The 24,321-nt window shown below is 35.7% G+C and overlaps 1 protein-coding gene across 1 annotated transcript in view; it reads left to right on the forward strand.

Moving 5' to 3' along the window:
* LOC150104311 (protein Wnt-4-like) overlaps positions 1–24,124 on the forward strand; it is an 80,005-nt gene extending 55,881 nt beyond the window's left edge. Inside the window, exons 3-4 of the mRNA XM_090396455.1 lie at positions 16,146–16,450; positions 23,654–24,124. Of these exons, the coding sequence (XP_090252581.1) occupies positions 16,146–16,450; positions 23,654–24,124 (776 nt within the window). The remainder of the gene's footprint in view (positions 1–16,145; positions 16,451–23,653) is intronic.
* Positions 24,125–24,321: the final 197 nt, after the last annotated feature.

Here is a 24,321-nt window from a genome sequence, read left to right on the forward strand (position 1 = left end):
CCGTTTGACTTCTGAGTCTAGTGAATCACTGAGTGAAGTGTGAATTGTAAATTTATAGTGAAACAGAATTAAACAGAAAAATACATTTTTAAAAGGTAAATGTATGTAATTTAATATCCCCACCCCCCCCCCCCCCCACCCCCCCCCCCCCCCACCCCCCCCCCCCCCCACCCCCCCCCCCCCCCACCCCCCCCCCCCCCCACCCCCCCCCCCCCCCACCCCCCCCCCCCCCCACCCCCCCCCCCCCCCACCCCCCCCCCCCCCCACCCCCCCCCCCCCCCACCCCCCCCCCCCCCCACCCCCCCCCCCCCCCACCCCCCCCCCCCCCCACCCCCCCCCCCCCCCACCCCCCCCCCCCCCCACCCCCCCCCCCCCCCACCCCCCCCCCCCCCCACCCCCCCCCCCCCCCACCCCCCCCCCCCCCCACCCCCCCCCCCCCCCACCCCCCCCCCCCCCCACCCCCCCCCCCCCCCACCCCCCCCCCCCCCCACCCCCCCCCCCCCCCACCCCCCCCCCCCCCCACCCCCCCCCCCCCCCACCCCCCCCCCCCCCCACCCCCCCCCCCCCCCACCCCCCCCCCCCCCCACCCCCCCCCCCCCCCACCCCCCCCCCCCCCATTCCAGAATGGCTCTTCTAAATGCGATTATTCCAAAATAGTTGAATTTTATATCCACACCACAACAAAAACACATAAACCACAAAGAACGAAATTTCTGTAAATACTGTAACCTGAAATAGTTGAGTACTTCTTCCTTTATATTTCACCCTGTAGGATTATGCTATGTTATCGTCATGAGTAATATCCCCTAGCGAGAGATTACTTCTAAGGATCTTTTCATGAAGATGACTGAGTCATATCCATATGTAAGTATGACTAAGTATCACTTAGTCATACTTACATATGACTAAGTGATTAGCATTCACATGATTGTGATAACACATATCCTAAAATTAATCATTCCTGATTAAGGATTTTATACAGTTATTGTTTTCAAGTAGATGACTTGTTTGTTTGATGACATTTTGTGTAGCTAGGAAACTGGAATTTATTTCAAATATATATTAGCTCTGTAATCTCTCTCTTATCCATTCCCCAGTTTTGTTGTATGTAGGTGAGAAATCTTGTGTTTAGGTTGAAACTCTTCGTTCCCATGGGAAATTATTGCTATAGTAAATTAATGCTTACATTTATTTTTTACAACCAATATTCACTATTAAATTTACCTGCGATTCCTTGTGCTCTTAACCTATTTCTGTAACTGAAATTTATTTTTTTTTCTTTAGAATTAGTACTTTTACGTAACAGATATGTGACAAACTTTTGTTTGTTGCATATCTGTTACTTAAAAGTGTTGTTTTGTGTTACTTAAAAGTGTTATTTTGTTTTGAACTATGGCAAGTTCGAAACTTTTGTTTTGAACTCACCATACCATTTTTTTTTGAAATTTCTTTTGCCAGCACAACAAATAAATAGTTATTTCTTATTATTTCAAATGAATATTAGCTTTGTAATATATACTTTGTTAATTTCTATGTTACCTTTTATTTGACTGTAATATTATTAACAAATTGTATTTACTGAATCTCACATACAGAAAATAAATAAAGTGAAAAAGATAGGCATTTACATATATAATAAATAAATTGTCACTTTTCAGGTGAAATATTCTCCACTAAAATTCTGCCTATTAATTTAATACCCATTTCCTTTTACTTCCAAGAGTTGACACAGTTTCATTGAGTGGATTTAAAAAAAAAGTATCTGGTTAGTTTGTGGCATGAAATTTTACAAGGAGAAAAAAAAGTTATGGTCTTACTTAAATTGTATAACACATCAACAACACCCAATTTGTTCATTTAAATGTGCACATTTTATTTGAATGAAATATTATTTACAAATTGTATTTACTGAATCTAACATACTGAAATAAATAAAGTGAAAAATACAATCTAATTTTTCTTTTTATTCCTCAGTCTTCTTATTTGTTAATTTTGCACTGTTGTTCAAACCTTCTTCCCATGCTTGTGGAATTGCCATCATGTGGTTTTTGACAATGTGACTCTCATCTGAAAGTTGATTTTTATCTGGTGATTGTTAGGAATTTATTACTGTAGTAAAATTAAGGATCGCATATTTAGTTTTTTGAAACCAATACATATACTTCTGAGAATTATTAAAAGCACAGAATCTTTTGTTATGTTTCAAAAAGCATTTAAAAGTACACATTATGTTTTCATGTTTAGGGCATCCAATTTCATTTAAATCAAGAACAGGACTCCCTATTAACCTGGTTAATGTTTTTGATTTTTCTCTTCCTTTGGCAAGTAATATTTGATATTTGCATGTTGATTCTATCATTCAATTTCTTAGTTTGTCCAGAGATAGTGAACCAATTTCCCACTTCAGCTGATGGTTATATTTTATTAACCAAGAATTCTGTTTTATAACTCTTTCAGGTAACTCTTTCCAAATACAAGGTGATTTTGTCAATGCATATCTTACAATAATTCCATCAGAAATACAAATTTCTTTAGGAAAAAAATTTGAACTCTTATTCAAAAGAAATTGGCAATCAATTATTCCAATGATAATTGAAAATTCGTATTTTTCACCCACTGTCGATTTTTCACATTCGTTTTCCTTCATTCTTCTTCTTCTTCTTCTTCTTAGATTATTTCATATGGCAGCACAAATAAATAATTTATTATTATTATTATTATTATTATTATTATTATTATTATTATTATTATTATTATTATTATTATTATTATTATTATTATTATTATTATTATTATTTCACTGATTATTAGCTCTGATCTTATATTTTATGTTAACTTTCTGTTACAAAATTCTAAACAATTAGAACTTTTCGCAAAGAACCTTTCAAAGAATTTTGTGGGTCACCCGTTATTTTTATATTACCAAACACAAAACACCACAACATAAAACAGCATCTGCTGTGGATGAACGATTACATTAAGTCCAAAGGCACTCAACTCTATGGTTTTTTCTTATAGTACAGTTTTCCCTTACTGTATGCCCCATCCTGATTGTTCCCTCAAAAATGAACCTTTTGCAGAGATGACTCAAGGACATGCTTTCACATACTGTTGGCATGTTTTTATCTTACTTTGTGTGGGAAAAGATAAAATTTGTATATATGTTATATGGAGAGTACAAACATTTTTTCTATAGCAAACTTTGAGAGTTAAAGTCACATTTTGGGTTAATAATCTGCTCTCTCTCTCTCTCTCTCTCTGTAAAACAACCAAATTCTAACTGTTTAGATTTTAGCTTATGTGAACGAAGTGTTTTCAGATAACTCAAACAATGTCAATAGGTAGCATTACACAATTTCCAAAATAATCAATACATGAATAGCAGTTTTCAACACTCCCTCCCTCATTCCTGGCATTAATTTCACAGTAGTGATTTTTTTACAATAATTAAACAGAATGCATTAAGCTATAAAATTGTGGATTTAATACCAAGTTCTAATCAGAATAACAGTAAAAAATTCACTGTGGAAAAACACAACAAAAGCACACATCTTTGTTCATTTAAGTTTACAATTGCATATTTTATTTTGCTGAAATACTATTTACAAGTATATTCACTGAGAAAAATTCGAAACATGTAAATACCTAAAAAATATTTCACAAATTTAGTTTACACTCTTAACATTTCCCAAAGAGTTCAATGAATAAAATTTTTTTACTCACTGTTTCTTGGTTACATTACATCAAAATAGCTGGTCATGCAAAAGAGTTTTTAAATCAGATACCATGGTAACCACACTTTCATACATTGAATATTGTGTCAGTCTGGAAATGACACCATGCCTCCCTAAACATTCTGTGTACTGTTTTGTCAGCAGTTCATAGAGAAGCAGTTTCTGTAAAATGTTCAAGAATCTTTATCGAATTGGATAAAATCTTGAAAGTCTAATTTTACCATTGATGAATTTAAATGATTAGTGATAATTTTCCCCATGATATGAATAGATGGTAATTCAGTTTCCAAAAATAGTAAATGCTTTTCAATGTCATACATTTTTGGTAAAAATCTCATCTTCTTCACAACTAATAGAAAAAACTTTACTTCCATTATCTCCTGTATCATCAAGTATTAGTTCCCCATCTTGGCATTTCAGAATATAACAATCACTGAGGTCCATTTCATAGTCAACTCTTCTTTGCAAGTAGCCAAGGATATCCTGCATAACTTTTCCCAAGTGGTCCTGGATAAATACATCACAATGTACATGTCTTCTAAAATAATAATCGGTTTCCATCCTGTTGGTGCTATGTGAAGAGTTTTGTCTTGTGCTATTTTCCTGAAGAAAGAAAATTTCAATGACTATTGTGGCTCACCCATTAGTTTACTTTAATTTCCTGGATACCAATCACCATAACATAATATGATAGCAGCATGGGATGAACGAATTGCTGTAACTGCAAAGACACTTGACTCATTTGTTTTTCCTTATAGTATTGTTTACCTGACCCTTAACCCTGACCGTTTCTTCAAAATTGAATCTTTCATGCAGATGATTCACAGGCATGTTTCTACATGCTGTTGGATATGATGGTGATATGAGATTATCTTACTTTGAGACATCGTAGGGCAAATCTTATCTCTGTGGCTCGAAGAGTAATCTATATTATTTGTATTTATTATGATAAGTATTTTATTCTCCAAAAATGTTTTAATGTTAGACCATGTGACTATTTTTCTCACTCATATGTCCAAAATTGTTAGGATGGGAGAAAAAATAGCATTAGATGGTAGAAGTAAAAGGGTAGTCAAGAGGATGACAGAGGTCTTCCATGCAATGCTCCCCCTCTCCACATTTTCTCCCCCTCTCCTCCAGAAGATTTCTGCTCAGGCTAGTGGAGATGAGTGAGCTCATTATTTGCAGATATCTTTTAGTGATGTCACCTCCAACTGATACTGATAACTTTGGAGGATAAAAGTAAGATAATCTCACATCAACATCATATCCAACAGCATGTAGAAATATGTCTGTGAATCATCTGTGCGAAAGTTTCAGTTTTGAAGGAACGGTCACGGTTAAGGGTCAGGTAAACAGTACTATAAGGAAAAACAAATGAGTCAAGTGTCTTTGCAGTTACAGCAATTCATTCATCCCATGCAGCTATTGTATTGTGTTGTGGTGATTGGTATCCAGGAAAGTAAAGTAAAATAATGGGTGAGCCACAGAAGTCATTGACATTTTCTTTCTTCAGGAAAATAGCAGAGACAAAACTCTTCACATAGCTATAAAGGATGGAAACCAATTATTATTTTAGAAGACACATATATTGTGATGAATTTATTCAGGACCACTTGGGAAATGTTATGCAGGATATCCTTGGCTACTTGCAAAGAAGAGTTGACTAGGAAATGGACCTCAGTGATTGTTATATTCTGAAATGCCAAGATGGGGAACTAATACTTGATGATACAGGAGCAGATGGAAGTAAAGTTTTTTCTATTAGTTGTGAAGAAGCTGAGAGATTTTTACCAAAAATGTACAACGTTGATAATCATTTACTATTTTTGGAAACTGAATTACCATCTATTCGTATCATGGGAAAATTATCGCTAATCATTTAAATTCATCAATGGTAAAATTAGACTTTCAAGATATTATCCAATTTAATAAAGATTCTTTATTTTGGGACATTTACAAACATTTTACTAAAACTGTTTGTGTATATTTGCTGACAAAACAATACACAGAATGTTTGGGGAGGCTGGGTGTCATTTCCAGACTGATACAATATGAAATGTATGGAAGTGTGGTTACTATGTATCTGATTTAAGAAGGCTTTTGTGTGACCAACAATTTTGATGTAATGTAACCAAGAAAGAGTGAGTAACAAAAATTTTGTTCATTGAACTCTTTGTAAAATGTTAAGAGTGTAAACTATATGTTGTGAAATATTTTTAGGTAATTACATGTTTCGAATTTTTCTCAGTGAATATACTTGTAAATAGTATTTCAGCAAAATACAATATGCAATTGAAAACTTAAATGAACAAAGATGTGTCGTTTTGTTGTTGTGTTTTTCCACAGTGAATTTTTTATTCAGTTATTCTGATTAGAACTTGATATTTAAATCCACAACTTTATACCTTAATGCAATTCTGTTTAATTATTAAAAAATCACTCTGTGAAATTAATGCCAGGAATGGGTGGAAAAAGTGTTGAAAACTAATATCAATGTATTGATTATTTTGGAAATTGTGTAATGCTACCTATTGACATTGTTTGATCAAAAAAAATCAGCTAACGCCTATTTATTCCCATAAACGGGTAGTAGGCAAGGCCATTTAGCCCTATCTTACTTTTGGAGACTGAGTGGGCAGTTCAATCTCCACTGGTACCAATCAGAGATAGATGGCCCAAGGCTATCACTAATTAAGTGGTACACAGTGAAGAGAGACGGCTCAAATGTGCCGCCATCTCGTGGTCCCTAACCCTAACACAGTATATTTAATGTCTGAAATAATGTGGGTTCTACGGTCGATTTTCTTGAGTTTACAGGACGAGAAACCCGAGTTTCCGGGAGGAAAACCCGCTTGCCCATGCCAGAGATCGACTAACTCGGTAACTGGTCAAAAAAGGCTTAGAAATGTCATCAAACAAAGAAGTCATCTACTTGAAAACAATAACTGTATAAAATCCTTAATCAGGAATGAATAATTTTAGGATATGTGTTATCACAATCATGTGAATGCTAATCACTTAGTCATATGTAAGTATTTAAGAAACATCCAACCTTGGGAAAATTATACATTTTGAACAATACCATAATTTATGGATATGACTCAGTCATCTTCATGAAATGACCCTTTGAAGTAACCGCTCGCTGGGGAATATTACTCGTGACGATAACATAGCATAATCCTACAGGGTGAAATATAAAGGAAGAAGTACTCAACTATTTCAGGTTACAGTATTTACAGAAATTTTGTTCTTTGTGGTTTATGTGTTTGTGTTGTGGTGTGGATATAAAATTCAACTATTTTGAAATATTCGCATTTAGCAGAGCCATTCTGGAAAGATAGTAAGTAATTTAAATTATCATTAGAATTTCTAGAATAAATACAAAGGGTTTTGTAATCCGTTTAACTCTCTGTTTATTTTAATTTATTTTTAAATGCTGTAGAGACACCAGCATAAGATTAAATTATTCAGAAAAGCTCGAAAAAACACAGCCGCCACTAGACTCTGCTCTACTCTAAGAATTCCCACCCTTTAACAGGAAAGAAATACCCCAACATGTATTGGAAAATTAGTACACCCTTCTATAGACAACCAAACACAAAACATGATGACAATGATGGACGTGTGTGTCACCCTGGGAAAATTCCAAGATACTTATCTCAAAAACATCGCCCCCAATTAATTCCATTCATGGACAGTGGTGATGTCTGGAAATTCCTATTTTTGTATTATTTTTGTATTATTACTTTTGTATTATTATTTACAATATCCTATATTGTAAATAATATCTGTGCAATAAAATGTGTAAACTTAAAAGAACAAACAGTGTTGTTGATGTGTTGTGTATGTTTAAGTAAGATCACTTTCGTTGTGGATTCACTCGCGATTTGTTTATTTATTTATTGAACTTTTAAGATCTTAATTTTAGACAAATCAAAATATTCGGATGAATTATGAATAAAACATGAATTTGAATTAAAATATGTATATAGAAGAAAATATGGATGAGCTATGGAAAAAAAAGTATGTTTTTGAGGGACACCAGTATATAATGAAATTATTCAGAAAAGCTGGAAACACAGCCGTCATCACGACTTACTCTAAGAATTCCCACCCTTTAACGCTTTCATTGCCAAGCTGAAAATTGGAATTTCGTGTGGTGGCGAAATTGTTTTTCTTTTTTTATTTAGTTAACGGCGTACATGCAATAACGCGTGATCGGTCGTTTGGTGAGGACTTGCATCGCGATATCGTTCATTGCCAAGCTGAAAATTGGAATTTCGTGCGGTGGCCAAATTTTTTTTATTTTTTAATTTAGTTAGCGACGTCCACGCGATAACGCGTGATCGGCCGCTCGGTGAGGACTCGCATCACGTGATATCGCGTGATTGGCAATGAACGTGTTAATAGGAAAGACATACTCCAAATGTATTGGAAAATTAATACAGCCCTGTATAGAAGAAAAAACAAAATGTATATTTGTGTGACATTAGCATATAATTAAATTATTCCGAGAAACCTAATCACAGCCGCCATCACGACTCTACTCTAAGAATTCCCATCCTTTAACAGGAAAGAAATACCCCAAAATGTATTGGAAAATTGGTACAGCCTCCTGTAGACAACCAAACACAAAATATGACGACAATGACAGATGTGTGTCACCCTGGGTAAATTCCAATATATCGTATCTCAAAAACATCGCCCACAATTCCATTAAAACCAAAATACTATGTGATATCACAGAGAGACATATGTTTCCAGAAATTTTCAAACACATAACGTCACAATTCTTTTCTCTAAAACACCCACAATTCTTTAAGCGAACCAAATACACCACGTGATGTCTCTGACAGACGAGGACCCCAGCGAAATTCCAAACATTCCAAACTCTATAACAGCAAACATTCACGTCACGATTCGTTATCTTATCTTGATCTTGATCTGGTTCAAAGAGTCCCACCAATCACAACACGATTCCTTATCCACTAATATATATCCCTATTCCATTCAAAACAATGACGTCTCAAATTTACATCTAACAAATGACATCACTTATCTACATATGATAACAACAAACATTCACAACACGATTCCTTATCTTATCTGGATCTTAATCTGGTCAGAAGTGTCCCACCAGTGATGACACGATTCCTTATCCACTAATATATCTTCCTTTCTATTCAAAACAATATACGTCACTTATTTACAACTAGCAAATGACGTCACTTATCTTCATTTGATAACAACACACACCCACAACATGATTCCTTATCTTATCTTGATCTTGATCTGGTCACTAGTTCCCCACCAATCACAACACGAATCCTTATCTCTACCATCACCCATAATTCTATACACGAACCAAAACACATTACAAACCCATGACGTGACACATAATGACATGATCAAATATACAACCAATCTCGTCACGATTCCATATCTTATCTGGATCTAGTCACTAGTGCCTACCCTTCTACTGAGATTTATTTGAGAGAGAGAGAGAGAGAGGGGTTGAGGTGTTTTTATATTGTCTCCTTCTATAAAAGATCACTTCAGTTATTTCATTGGAGTAAATGTTTGGATTGAAATGAGGGAAACAGTAATCAGTCCATGGAACAGAGCTGTAGAATCGGAAGCTGTATCGAATGGCACTTTTATATCCTTCGGATACAAGGCTACGCTTGGCTGGGAGGAGAATCGATCTGTAGCAATGGTAACGTTGATAAGATTGTTGTCGGAATTGCCAAGAAAAAAGCAAACATCAGCAACGTATTTGAAGGGAGAACTGAATAAGGTAAGATCCAGAGTATTGGAAGAATGATGAGAAATATTTGGTATTCTGGTTGGCAGGTTAACAATTTGTGTTCAGGTGATTACTAATATCAAATGATTCAACTTTCTCTCCTTTGCGATCAGGAAATTATTCTGAGCTATGAACTTTAAAGTATCCAGAAGATAATCGAAAAAATTGAACAATTGGTCTGTATGAAAGCAATTTTTGAAGATAAATAATCAATCAGGCAGCATCTGATTAGGAGAGTAGTAAGGGCAGCAAAGAAAGTTAGATCTTGAGAAAGGGCAGATCACAGAGCTGGATTCCAAGTCACTAACGTTTGGCAAGGAATGCCTGATTTGACAAAACACATATTCCCTGTTTTTATGAAAGACATCATAAATGATGTTGATGTATGCTATTGTTTTCATTATCGAGATGAGGTAGTCATAGAGGATGCCAATGCGAGCTGAGTTTTATATATCAAATTTTGGGTAATCCCTGTAAGTGAAGTGCACTGATGTCTCTCACGTTGGTGAAATTGATTTGGAAGGCATTTTGTATAAAACGTAGCGTTATTTTGGCTTACATGGGTACACACGAAGGTGGTTTGAAACGTTCTCGGCCTAACAATGAAAAAATTAGTTTATTATCATTTTTCAACATAATCCCTTAAGACTAATACATTTATTCCAGCGATGCTCCAGCGTCATTTCCTTCCATGTAGTGGTTCTCAGTAAGATCTGCGAAATACCCCTCTACAGCTGCAATGACCGGGGAATTTTTTTCTTCTTGATTCGAAGAAAAAAACTGACCAGCGAGGAAGAGTTTTAGTTTTGGGAAGAAATAGAAATCAGAGAGAGCCAAATGGAGAATAGGGTGGATGTTCCAACAATTCATAGTGCAGATCGTTTAAGTTTTCGATTGCCAAAACACCTTTGTGGGCAAGTGCTGATTGTCCTGATGGAAGATAATTTTTTTTCTTCTGCAAACCGGGTCTTTTCTCACGAATATTTTCGTCCAGTCTGATTAAAGTGTCGGAATAATATTCCCCGGTTATTGTTTTACCCTTTAACATCCCAAAACACCGATGCCATGCCCTTTCCTTCTGATGGAACTCACTTTGTCTTCTTTGGCGTTTAACAACCGGCTTCTCTCCACTGTTTTGGCTACTGTTTGGATTCTAACGGTGTAACGGTTGTAACGGTGAATCCAAGTCTCATCCATAGCAATAAATCGACTCACAAAATCAGTTTTATGCTTGTTAAAACTCTCCAAGCACCGTTCAGAGATTTTCATGCGAGTGCGTTTCTGATCTGCTGTGAGCAAGCGCGGCACCCATCTTGCGCAAAGCCTTTTCATTTGCAATTCTTCATGCAAAATATATCTACACGCTCTTTTGAAATCCTATAGTCTCAGCAATTTTACGCACTTTGACTCGCCAGTCATCCAATACCACATCGTGCACTTCATCAATGACTTCTGGTGTTGTTACACTTTTTGGACGTCCTTCAGGTGGATCATCTTCAAGGCTGGTACGGCGAAGTTTCAACTAGACAGCCCCTTTCTTAATTGTAGAAAACGAATGAGAAGCGTGCCCGTAAACTTCTATGAACTTTGAATGGATTTCGTTTGGTGTTAAACCTTCTTTTATAAATAATTTTATAATCGCACAACACATAATTTTATCCATTTCAAGGGATACACACAACGCTTTTGCTTCAGAGAGCTGTATAAAACAAACTACTTGATAGAATGACTTGCAATTTCACATGGATGGTTATGACAGATGTACCAAAGTAGAAAAAAAACCGTGCCGATAGTTTTGCCATCTATGGTTCAGGCCGAGAAGCTTTCAGACCATCGTCGTATTATATATTTGTATTATGAACAGTTTTATTGATTTTTTTTGTGAGGTTACTTTTACTTTATTTTATATAATTTAAAACTCATTTAAACTATTTTTGCATTTACTAAAATAAAGAGCCAAAAGACTTCACTTCGGCGATGCAAAATTATATAAATTAAGTGGATATTATATCCATCATCATTTCAAAGCCGAATGCAGCAACTATAAAAGTTTCGTGCGATAATTGACCAGAGAGCTTTCGGGAATACACTTGCCTCCATACTACGAGTTGTCGTAGCCGAACCTTATAGGAGCCACGAACGCGCAAAGCTCCCGTATATTCGCCTCCTATTGGTCCATTTTGATAAGGTTTCACTGGTCTGACAGCTGTTTCAAACTCATTGGTTTTCGTCAGAGACCAGGAAGAAACCTAAGAGGGCAAAAACTCTCAATAAGGAACTCAACATGTCGGACAGATGTATTTTCCGTAAGCGAACACTCGGTCGGTGATAAAGTATTTACTAAAATAAAGAGCCAAAAGGCTTCACTTCGAAGATGCAAATTTATAAAATTGAGTGGATATTCCGACGCTTCGAAATCCTTAGTACTGAGAGTTTTTGCTCTCTTAAGGTGCCTTCCAAGTTTAGATACCGGTGAGGAGGGGGGCTTAAGATCTCTGGGGGATTGCTTTGAGAGAGCATTCTGAGTCTCCGGGGAAAGTGTTTTCCGGAGTGGCCCTTTGGGGGCTTTGTCGGTGGATGCTTTTTCCTGGAATATGAGCGGTTCTACTCAGTGGTAGGGTGAGCCTCTCACTGAGTGGAACCACCATTGAGTCGGACGATCTTTCAGTGACTCGTAGGGAATGGTCCGGGGGATCGCCTAATTTTTAGAGAGACGTTTACTTAAACACCGGTCTCTGACGAAAACCAATGAGTTTGAAACAGCTATCAGACCAGTGAAACCTTATCAAAATGATCCAATAGAAGGCACTTTGAGCGTTCGTGACTCCTATAAGGTTCGGCTAGGGCAACCTAACATGACGGCGAGTGTATCCCCTTTTCCCACGAAACTTTTATAGCTTCTGTATTTGGCTTTGAAATGATGCTGGATTTAATATCAACTTAATTTATACCATTTCTACATGGTTTCCTAAGGTGAAGCCCAGATGATTTTCTTAAGTGGAATTGTCTGCCATTCCTTTTGGTACCTGTTTCTATAATATAATAAGCCAACAACAAAAATTTAATGCAATGACGAAATTTAATAGGCAAAGTTCTGCAACCATCAGATGTTAGCAATATTTTCTTTGTGTATGCCAGAATCCAATTTTTTTTTTTTTAAAAGTCAATTCCGTATGCGAAAATAAGATTCTGTTACGTGTATGATCCGGCGTGGAGAAACCGCTTTATTTCTGTACCCTCAGATGGAGGGTACAATGCTGGTATATCAATAACAGTATGTTGAACATGTCCAGCATGTTCAACATACTGTTATTAATAAACTAGGAATACACTGCATGTGACAAGAAATGAAATACAGAAACTCAGGTATGGTAAATGAAATTCTTCTGAACTTCCTTTAGGAAAATCATCTGCACAGATAATTTTCCTAAAGTGAAAACTCAGTATTATTCACTGGGGGGGGGGGGGGTGATGTTCTCAAGGGTGTGCATTTTCTTCAAGTAACTGTTTCTTCGATATAAGTCAACAGCATAGAAAAGGTTTACTCACTTTCATGAGCTCAGCTGTTGTCTAAATAATGAAGTTTATCTGAAAGAAATTACACTGCACAGATTTTTATGTCTATGCCATAACCGAAAGATACAAGAAACTAACAGTTACATCAGTGCCGTGTGTGGGGGTTATAGGGGAGGGTTTCGAAAGAAAAAATACTGATAATTTTCTTGAAGAGTTTGAGTTCTTGAGGAACTCTTCACGAGGAAGTCTGTTCCAGAAGACATAAGCATCATGAAGTAAATGAGGAAGGAGAAATGGAGGTTCGGTATTTTTGCACTTGGAGAATAAAATTTTGGGCAACTGCTGATCTTAACAGGCTCAACAGTGCTGGAAGCTTGCAGAAAAAACGCGGAGCTGAAACAGCATATCTGTGAGACTATTAGGTTCAATGAGCGTGATTCATCTCTCTCTCTCTCTCTCTCTCTCTCTCTCCTCTAAAATTAACATGTCACAGTTAACAACACAACCATAGATCAGTATTATAATTATTTTGGGTAGATTTGAAATTTGCACAGCGAGTTAGTAGCAAGAGGGTGAAAAATAGGCGAAAAATTTGGGTATTAGCTCAATAGGAAAGTTCATAATTATAAGTTAATCTGCTAACTTGTACTAAGTATTCACCCTTATCGGAAAATGCAGTTAAGCATTTTCTGCTCTTTCCTACTTCTAAGGTGTGAGTTACAATTGTCGGTGCTGATTGGTATAAGAGCAGAAACAAAGAAAACTGAAAGACACATGCTATTGTGGAACCACATCTTCGTCTTAAGCTCGTCAGTTGTGAAATACCATCGTACTTTCTCTTCACAAGCAGGTCCAATCCTAGTACTGAATAGCTTGCTCATCCCTAAATAAACATATGAATTCGAATGCAATGATTATTACTTATATTTATAACCGACAAAATTTAAAAAAAGTTCACAAACTTCTTTATATTTCTTAATTTATTTTTGTTTTGTTTACCACGAGTATATAGCGCGTTGCATACAGGGCAGAAAATAGTTAACTGCATTTTCCGATGAGGCTGAATACCCAGATGGCCAGAGTCATGATGAGTTCAAAGAAAAGAATAGTCGCAGGTATCATGCCATGGGCAGGATAATGGTTGTATACACATCGCCACCCTAACCAACAAGCTGACGTGAATGCGCTGAGGATTTTTATTTTAAAATCGCTTTAATCATTTTCAGCTTTATAATTCGCACCATAAATGATCTCTGAATAATTTATATTATGCGAGAACATTTATTCCTCAAAAGGCGTTTTGAGAATGCAATAAATTTCCAAGTTCTCCTTAGTTCCAGGTTGGCTTCATCATAGCACAATATGTTAGATATAAAAGCAATAAGTATATGCAAAAATGAAAAGTAACCCATATCTAAATTTTCGGAACAGGTTACTTAAGCTAAGGCTGATTAATAAAAGGGAAAGCTTCTTTATGTATTTTTATTTATATTTATATTTTTATTTGTTTTACTTCCAATACACTATTGCAGGTTGTGTTGTCTATCGTCAACAAATAAAATATATTAAATTAAATTCAAATATAAAATAAACTAAAAAGTAAATAAAACAGTGATGATAAGACTATAATATATTTTATAAATTACCTCCCTCTTAAATTATTTAATACTAACTCCAAAGTGAGATGGCTTCGTTAAAGTTCATTATTGATATTTACATCTTTTTTAAAGACTATTATTATTAAAGAGCCTATTATTATTTTTTAAAAGACTGTTTTATAAAAGGCTAAAAAATTATAATAATGATAGTTTTGTGTTCATGCGCACTCATCCCATTCTAATCCTTTGGGGTTAGATAGTACTCTGTTTTATTTTTGTACTGATTACAGAACAAGTAATTGAATATTAGAATTACTCGTTGCAACAAATTACTAATTTAGTGATTCGTATACATGAAAATTCTAGGCTAACCTACTAGGCTAATTTATCGGATGACAAATGTAACAAGAAATTACATAATCAATTTTAAGAAAATAACAATGTTGAGAAACGTAAGTCAACAAGACGGTCGAGACCATCTCATGAAGTTGCCATTTGTGAATTATTTTTACCAAGGTCAAAGGATTCCCCTACCATACAAGTTTCGTGCTTTGTAGATGATTTAGCATGAAACCGATGAAATCTCAGTTGAATTCTCTATGATTACGTGTGAAAATGTCAAAGGATTACTCAGCAGAGGGATACGAAGCAGCACTTCACATTTAATGCAATGTATGAAACTGATGTTTCATGCCTCCACAACTGTCAAATTACAGATTCTAGTTTATCCATTGAATATCTCGATCCTGAAAGAAAGTCACATAAAGTGTATATATGGCTTTCACTTACTAGCTCGATTCCATTTTTTTTTTTCAGAGAACAGTACTGCTTTTTATATGTTAAGAAACTACTCTCTCCATAACTTCATATCATCATGATATTATTTTTTGCGATAAGGTACTCCACATTTTCGAAAAGCGCGACGGACTTGGGATACCGATTTTTGAAAAAAAAAAAAAAAAATTGAGTAGAAAAAAAAATCGTTTTTCTTTTCTTCAGGCGATTACCTAAAGGATAAGTATACACATCAAAAGTGATTTTAATACAAAAAAAATAAAGAAATAAAATTAAATAAAGACACTATGGATACTCCAGAAATGTTAGGGCAGACAATGCTGCAGCTGATATATGTATATATATATATGTTCCACATATGACGAGAATGAACGTGTGCGTGCGTGGGTGTGTGCCGCGATTAAACAATTTTATATGTCACATATAAAGTTACCAGTATTTGTTTCTGTTTCATTTTAATTCTCATATTACTGATTAATTATAAAACAGTAGTAGAAATTAAAGCCGACTATAATCAAGTAAGTGATATCTTTTGCTGTAATAATAATGACCGTAAGTTGTGTTATAATTATGTTTACAATTTACTTAAAGAAAAGTTTCAGTATTGAAGACAGAAGTTTCTAACTAAAAATAGAAATTATCATAATCTGATTCAGTACATATTTTAATATCAAATTGATTATTTCTTTTTAGGAACGAAGGAAGCGGCCTTCATACACGCCATTTCCGCAGCTGGAGTCTCTCATGCTGTGACTCGAGCTTGCAGTAGCGGTCAGTTAGCACGCTGTGGATGCGATCGAACCATGAAAGGCACATCGCCCCACAATTTCCAGTGGTCAGGATGTTCGGATAATATTGCATATGGCACAGCCTTCTCGAAAACGTTTGTAGATATTAATGATATATGGAGAGCATCAGGTCGTTCGATGACACATGAACATCTGAACTCTGTATCACAAGCTCTGATGAACTTACACAATAACGAAGCAGGAAGAAAGGTGTGTATTACTGTTATACATACTTTCATTTTACTTAGGGTATATGCCGACCTGGTTGGCCGAGTGGTTAGCGTATCCGCTCTCCACCCAAAAAGGCTGCGGGTTCGAATCACAGACAATCACAAACATGGATGTTTGTGATTGTCTGTGAAAATAATAGTGGTGATGATGGAGGGTAGAGGGCGTTAGCGAAGTTGCGGTTCGTTGTAGTTTGTGGATTGAGTGGTGGAGACCGAGTTCTAGAGTAGCTGCCCTTCCTCGATGAGTCTTTGGACTCCCTAGAGGTGTCATGAAATAATAATAATATGGAAATATACATCTTGTGAAAATCACTAAACATTAAGAGGAATCACCAAAAGAATTCAAGGCGAAATTTTATTTTCAAGTCATGAATTTTACAAATTAACATATTCGGAACTTAAGTTGTGAATATTGTCATAAATACTTTTTGGATATTTTACAAAACCTATTAAATTAAAAAAAAAACAAGTTATGTATATTACGATTCTTCCAGTGTTATCACTAACGTCTGAAGAATCGCTATTGTTTCTGTTGTTTATTAATATTGGAAGAACACTACTTTCCATGAATGCATACGAATCTATAAATTACAGCACAAACTCCACACTGCTTTCTTTCATCTCTTCTTCTCTCTTTCTTTCCAGCTTTGTTTTCTCCAAGAAAGTGTGCATAACCGACAAACTCTGAAGAGGGATATTTTGGTAAATATTTCATTACATTGGATATATATATATATATATATATATATATATATATATATATATATATATATATATATATATATATATATATATATATATATATATATATCCAATATATATATATATATATATATATATATATATATAGAGAGAGAGAGAGAGAGAGAGAGAGAGAGAGTATATATTTCGGAGGATACGATGGAATTTCCACCTTTAAGCAGAAAGAAAAGTAGATGGCCTCGGAAAAGATCTCTTATTGCCTCTAATCGTAACAGAGGACTAGGTACCATCAAAAATCAAAGAGCCAGACTTTCCAGAATTACTGAGTAGGAAGAATATTAGTAATTAGGCAATGAGGACACGTAAAGTTAGGAAAAGGGCTAATACCAAACCATCCACAACTCAGGTTGCTGTTTTTATCCAAGTGCATCCTAGTATCTTTATCCGAAATGACAACAGACAGTATTTTATGGTAGTTCACCCAGCTGCAACATGCAATCCAGTCACCAGTCATCTATCAATTCATCGCACTGTTGGATTAGTGGACATTCAAGCTCAACTCAAGGCATCGAGTTACTATGGAGGTAGTCGAACATGAGTTACTTGCTCTGATTCATCTGCATTCAATTATAAGGACCTAAAACAGGATATCAGTTGAAGCGCCTCTGATATTGCCTAATGACGATCCTTCATATTGATGTATTACTTCTATGACAGTGTATATGGGTACTTCTGGCGTTCTACTGTCTTTGATTTAGGTATTCCAGAACTATACTTATGCATAACCATATAATTAATTAATTATTAGTTGATGCTAATTGAGAATTACCCAGAAGACCTCAGTTGCAGCTGCAAATGCTACTGGAAGACATTCGTAAGAAATTGTTTAAGTGTCGACACTTGGTTGACCGCAGTTTGTGGTCTCCTTTGACAGTGTTGAAAAAACGAGTGTACTAGTTATCAGTCGATTCAATTTTTCAAATCTTGAATTTCAACATTCCTTGAGATAAGAATAGCTTCCCATTGGTTTCTAATCCTACACTATCTGGGCTTCAGCGCTTGTTTAGAGAAATAGAGGATTTTAGAAAAGAGGTGTAGAAAGTTTGAAACTTGATTGTTGGTGGTGAATGAAGAGAGATTTATCAGACTTGATATAAGATTAGCTGACTTAACAAGAACAAGAACTGGAATGAAAAGTCAGAAGAATTAGAGAACAAGAGAACGAGTGGATGGAAGTTAAAAGAAATCGAGAGAAAAATAGCAACGGAAAGAGAGGAAATGAGAAGTTTCAAGGATTTCGAGGCAGTGCAGGAGCAATGTAAGAGGAAAGAGTGAGGGTACCAGTGGAGGGAAGGGATAAATGAACTCATGAAGAGTATAATCTACATAGTTTCGGTGATTTCTGATATGCATAATCAAATGGTAGTGAAATGCTTGACTGGAAAGACAGTGACTATATCAACACACACACACACACACACACACACACACACACACACACACACACACACACACACACACACACACACACACACACACACACACACACACACACACACACACACACACACACACAGAAAGGAGAGAGAGAGAGAGAGAGAATAAAATTTCACCCTTTTTCCTACTGATTAAACACCTTCTCAGATCGTTTAGAGATCGTAGAGCAGAAAAGTGTGTAGAGAAGAACAGTGAGTATAATGCTTCTATACGATATTAGGGAGTTTCAGGGAAAAGCTGCGATAACGATTAAGAATGTACAGGTGGCAAGGTCTGGCACAGCATTCGTAGATAACGAATTATCGTAGATAAGTTTCATCTACATGTAACTCAGGCCTTTTGAAAGACTGCTGTTCTCTGAGTAAATGGGAGCGTTTGGAAGTGAAAACGAAATTGATACGGTAGGGGTAAATAGGGATGGCCTTATTTGGTGAAGGCAGCAGAGGAGAATGTATGTCGTGGAGGAGCAGAGAAGAAACTGAGGAGGGCAGCAGTATATAGAAGGCTAATAGGAGCACTCGCAATGTAAATGTTTTTATATATACGAATAACTGTAGCTACAGTAATACAGGAAATGAGATTGTAGAGTTGATAGACCTAGTCTGTGCGAGGGTTATTGGTATTATTCAAACATGTTTAACATGAGATGATCCTGACATGAAATCAGGTGGCAACGTATAGTGCATATCTGGTTGGTGGTGGAGTGTCTGGTTGTGATAGCAGACGATTTGTCCACTCTCGAGAAAGAGAATCAAGGAGGAAATGGCAGTGATGGCTTTGGGTACGAATATTGTGAAGTAGAGATGGGAAGGTATCAGAGCTGAAGAAAGACTGTAGACGATGATGAGACAAGCGGAAGTGGATAAGAAAATTAGCAGAGGAAATAAAATATAATGTTTGGAATTCTTGAGGGAAAAATGTCTTAGACAACAAGGAAGCATATGAATGGAATCGAGCATCAAGGATTTGGATTTGGTTACAGCATTAGAGAATTTGATTGAGAGTAAAATATCGTTCTTGAACCTATTTTCAGGACAAGATGGTTATCTAATCTTGATTTGGGGATTGCATGTATAGGCATGCACAAGGCAGAAGTTATAATGATCTTAGAAACTACATTAAGGAAGGAGAGGTAATTTGCGCACGGGGGCTAGTTTCAGAATGTTTATTAACAGCAGTGGTAAATTTCTCACCGAAGAGTGAGAAAAATAAAGAGATTTAGGGAAAAGCGAATTACTAGAGAAATTAAACTGGAACTGAGGAAGAGAAAGTGATTATGGAAAGGGTATAAAACGACAAGTTGGAGTAATATGCAGCTCAGCTAGGAAAGCGACTAGGAAAAGGGACAGAAAATAAATTCAAAATATGCAAAGAAATTATCACTACACTCCAAGGTATATAATGAAGAATTCTTAGAAGATGGAAGAGGTGGATGGGTGACCAATGCGAATGATCTGGTAGAGCTGTGCAATTAATATTTCATCACGATTTTTTATTCTGGCGAAGCAGGTTTTATTCCTAGACTTAGCGAGAGGGTTGAAGGATTAGAAGTATGTGAATTGGATGTATTTAGAATATATTCAGAATATATTTAGAATATATTTAGAATATATTCTAAATACATTTTAGAATTTAGAATACTAAGAACACTAAGTATTCTAGGTGTCAGTTAGGCCGTGACACTGAAGGATATTTCGCTACATGATTGGGATTCTATGAAATCATGGCATTGATCCAGCTGTTTATGAAAGCTTTATAAGCGAAAGGCCATCGGAAGTGGAAAGAAAGGAAGTTCGTACAACTGCATCAGAAATGGTCGTCATATGTCGGCAGAATACTATGGATACGTTTTTATTTCCACTGTGAATTTTAAGATTTTGAAGAAATTGGTAAATTTCTTCAAAATCTTATTGGTAACTTCAAAATCTTATTATTCAAATTGGTAAATTGGCATCTATATAGATATACTTGGATAGATAAGGATTTGTGCATGTTAGAATGGATTTGAGAAGGGGCATTCTATAATATTTGCAGAAAAATTATAGCATATTGTATATATGCTATAATTTTTCTGGTTTTTATATATATTTTTATAAAAATAATAATATATATAAAAATCAGAAAAATTACAGTATATGCATTTTCCTTAGCCCTTCTTTATTCTTTATTATAATTTTTTTATTATAAAATATGAGCATCCATAGGTGAGTCGATTTCGATAATGTCCTTTGGTTAGAAAGCCCAGAGTTCGAATCCCTTCTATGACGGAAAGAACCTTTATTAGGGCTTTTTAACTGAAAACGAGTTTTTCGACCTCGCATGAAGGTGGCAGTGTTTCCTTCCCTGGAAACTTGAATTTATAGGTCCCGCAACGAGGCAAACAACCAGGAAAACACATATATTTGATAGACATAAAGATATTATACCTAATAATTCAGGAAACCCTGCTAGAACTAGATATCAAACATGGAACTTTTTGAAGCCACTTCAGGTCTCCAATAAGGAAGGCAGTAGTCTCACACTAGACAATAAATTCATCTGTCACCTACCTATGGCTAGATTCGGACACGCAGTTTGTTGGAGAAAAATATTACAAGAAATGAGCATACCTACCCACCCAATATACATACAAACACAAGAATAAACAATGATTGCATAACGTCTTATTTTTGAATACAAAACGTGCACTCTCTGCTCCGCTGGTTAGCAGCTTATTTTCGGCAAAACATTTGGTCTTCGTTCCTAATTTTTAATTACCGATTAGATTTTGCTGATACTGTATTTCTTATTTCCTTGCAGGTATGTGTTTTTGCCTAAAGGCAGCTGTACTAACGAAATAGAGTTCCTGTTGAGTTAACAAAATTAAAAGCCGGTACAAACGACTTTCATCGTAAATCATAAGCTTACGTGGAGGTCCTGTCGATAAACTTTGGCCAAAGCGGACCTTACTATTATAAATGGCGCTATGTACAATCATCTCTTCATAACAGTTTAATTGATGTTCGTTGAGACGTTAGCCTCGAGCAAAAAATACGATGTGAAAATTTTACATAATAAACTGATTGATCGCTGAACAGAAAATTCATAGATGGCAGTTATAATGGCAAAACTTTACTTATTTTCTTGCATAAAAAGCATAAAATCCAGACGATTAAAAGATTAAAGCAACAGTTATAACATGATTCTGTGGATATTTTAGTACATATAATTTTGTTTGATTCTCTCTCTCTCTCTCTCTCTCTCTCTCTCTCTCACACACACACACACACACACACACGCACGCGCGAAGAGTCAGCAAAATTTCACATGAAGATCTGTGATTTGTAATCGCTGAAAAGTATTGCTCAAACACTTGAAGGTGATTTCTGGTTGAATTCATTCATCATTTCTTTTGTGATCAAATAGGGTATGTTTTCCTCATAAATTTCATTTTATCTGCTATTAATCTTTGCTGGTTGTTTTGTTTTATTGTAACCATTTCACTTCCATATAACAGCGTTGGTAAAGCTACTCTATTATAGACCAACTTTAATTTATAAATATTTGTATAATTTTTGAGGTCCAAAGCAATCGATTGAACAAGTTAAGTAACAATTAACTTTGAGTTAGGAAAAAATTCGAAAGAATTGTTGCTGATATCAATCAGCTAGGTGATCTCATAGTTATGACTATATAAAATAGTTCTTGTTGAGAAGATGGGACATCTACATCCTGTAGGTGTCAAGGGAAAAAATGGATAATAAGAGGGCAGATGAGAGAGCTAAAAAGATTCCAATATTTAAATATTTAAAGGCTCTAACAGTTGACGGAATCTTAATACATATCAATGCTAACTATGTCAGGAAAATAGGAAACATGAAGTTTGGTGCTCATTACGTTATTCTTAAACTCCTAATTTCATAAGGAAATGGGAAGTGGACTACGATGGCGACTGTTTATTCATGCAAACAATTTTATGAGAAATAAAAATACTGTTAATAATGTTAAATAATAATTAAGAATATACACATGACATGTATTTCATTCGCCATGTATCGTTGAGAAAAACAAGATTTTAAATAATGTTATGTATTTAAAACATATTTTCAATTAGAGAAAACTCAAGTTCAATTCCAAACTAGACTTGGTTCTGGGAAATGAAAAGCCTTTGGACTTAACTGTAGCAATAACTCGCCATTAGAAAGATCTGACCTGATGAAGAGGTACACTCAAGTAGGCATCTTAAAAGTAGTTATTGGCTTCACGGTGGAAATATAACATTGCATGATGCACATTATCTGAAAATGCCCTATAAACACACACAGTAGCATTTTATTTTTCTCATTGAAATATCAGCAAACAAAATACACGTCGCATGTATGCATTTGTAACAGTATTATTAATGGTTCCATAAGTAATATACAACATAGGTAAGACATATGTAGATAGTCATTATCAGTGGTGTCAATTTCTTGCTTCCAACCGATATTAGAGGTTGTTAGACTATCAATGACCCATAAATGTTGATGATTTGGATAAATAAAGAAGATCTGTGATTCTTGCCTCTTAATAATGTGTTATCTCTCGTGAAGGAAGTGGATGACCCATATCTCTCTTAGTAAAATCTGATTTCAATAGTTCTGACTATGAGATCCTATAGCTTACCGGCGCAAGAATAATACTTCCGATTTTTTCCTAGCTTACAGTTCGGATTACATGAAGTGGTTAAGTATTAACAATTTCATGTGATCCGCTAATCTGTATAGGTATTTATTACAACACTTAATCTAAAGTGATAGAGTATTAGATCAATGTGTAGATGTCACATCAGACCGATGCTATTATTAAGGCACGTGAAGGTCCGTTCTAGACGAACGTAAGCTAAGATTTCTAAATTTCTGTGGTACAATCAGTTTATTACATTCTTCTTACCACCAACTCTAAATAACAGTAATAAAAATTAACTTTTAATGTTGTTTATGACTGGCCTATATTGTTTTTACAGGTTATCGAACACAACATGAAGATAGAATGCAAATGTCATGGAGTTTCTGGTTCCTGCGAAATGAAAACATGTTGGCGTGCTATGCCCACGTTCAGACAAATTGGCCAAGTATTAAAATTAAAATTCGATGGAGCTAAGAAAATTTTTGCAAAGAAAGAAGGCAAAAGAATACATCTTGTACCCTTCGAAAATACCAGTTATAGAATTAATAGTGATCATGACCTTGTATTCCTCAATTCATCTCCAGATTACTGCGAACCAAACAGTACAATTGGTTCACTTGGTACGCACAACCGAATATGTAAGAAGACCAACACAAGTGCAGAGAGTTGTGATTCCCTTTGCTGTGGCAGAGGTTATGCAAGACATATCCACAGGATCACGGAAAGATGTAAGTGTAAATTCCAATGGTGCTGCTACGTAGAATGTAAAGAATGCATGAGAGAGATAGAGGTCTTCAGATGCCTTTGACAGTAAGACAAAAACCGATAAAGATCTATGGCCCACATCGACAAATTATCCGATATGATAGTGTTAAATATATTTCTAATCTTTCCATGCTTCATGGAGTTTCTATTTATTTGCTGCAGAGAAGACTGTCCGAAAGCTTATGTTATATAAATAGCATTCCTATTGGTGTTTTTATTTCTTCTCCCAGAGAACAGCAA

The sequence above is a fragment of the Typopeltis vanoorti genome, chromosome 8 (genome assembly GCF_054136105.1).
Source record: "Typopeltis vanoorti isolate ZY-2024b chromosome 8, IOZ_Tvanoo_1.0, whole genome shotgun sequence".
Taxonomy (NCBI): domain Eukaryota; kingdom Metazoa; phylum Arthropoda; class Arachnida; order Uropygi; family Thelyphonidae; genus Typopeltis; species Typopeltis vanoorti.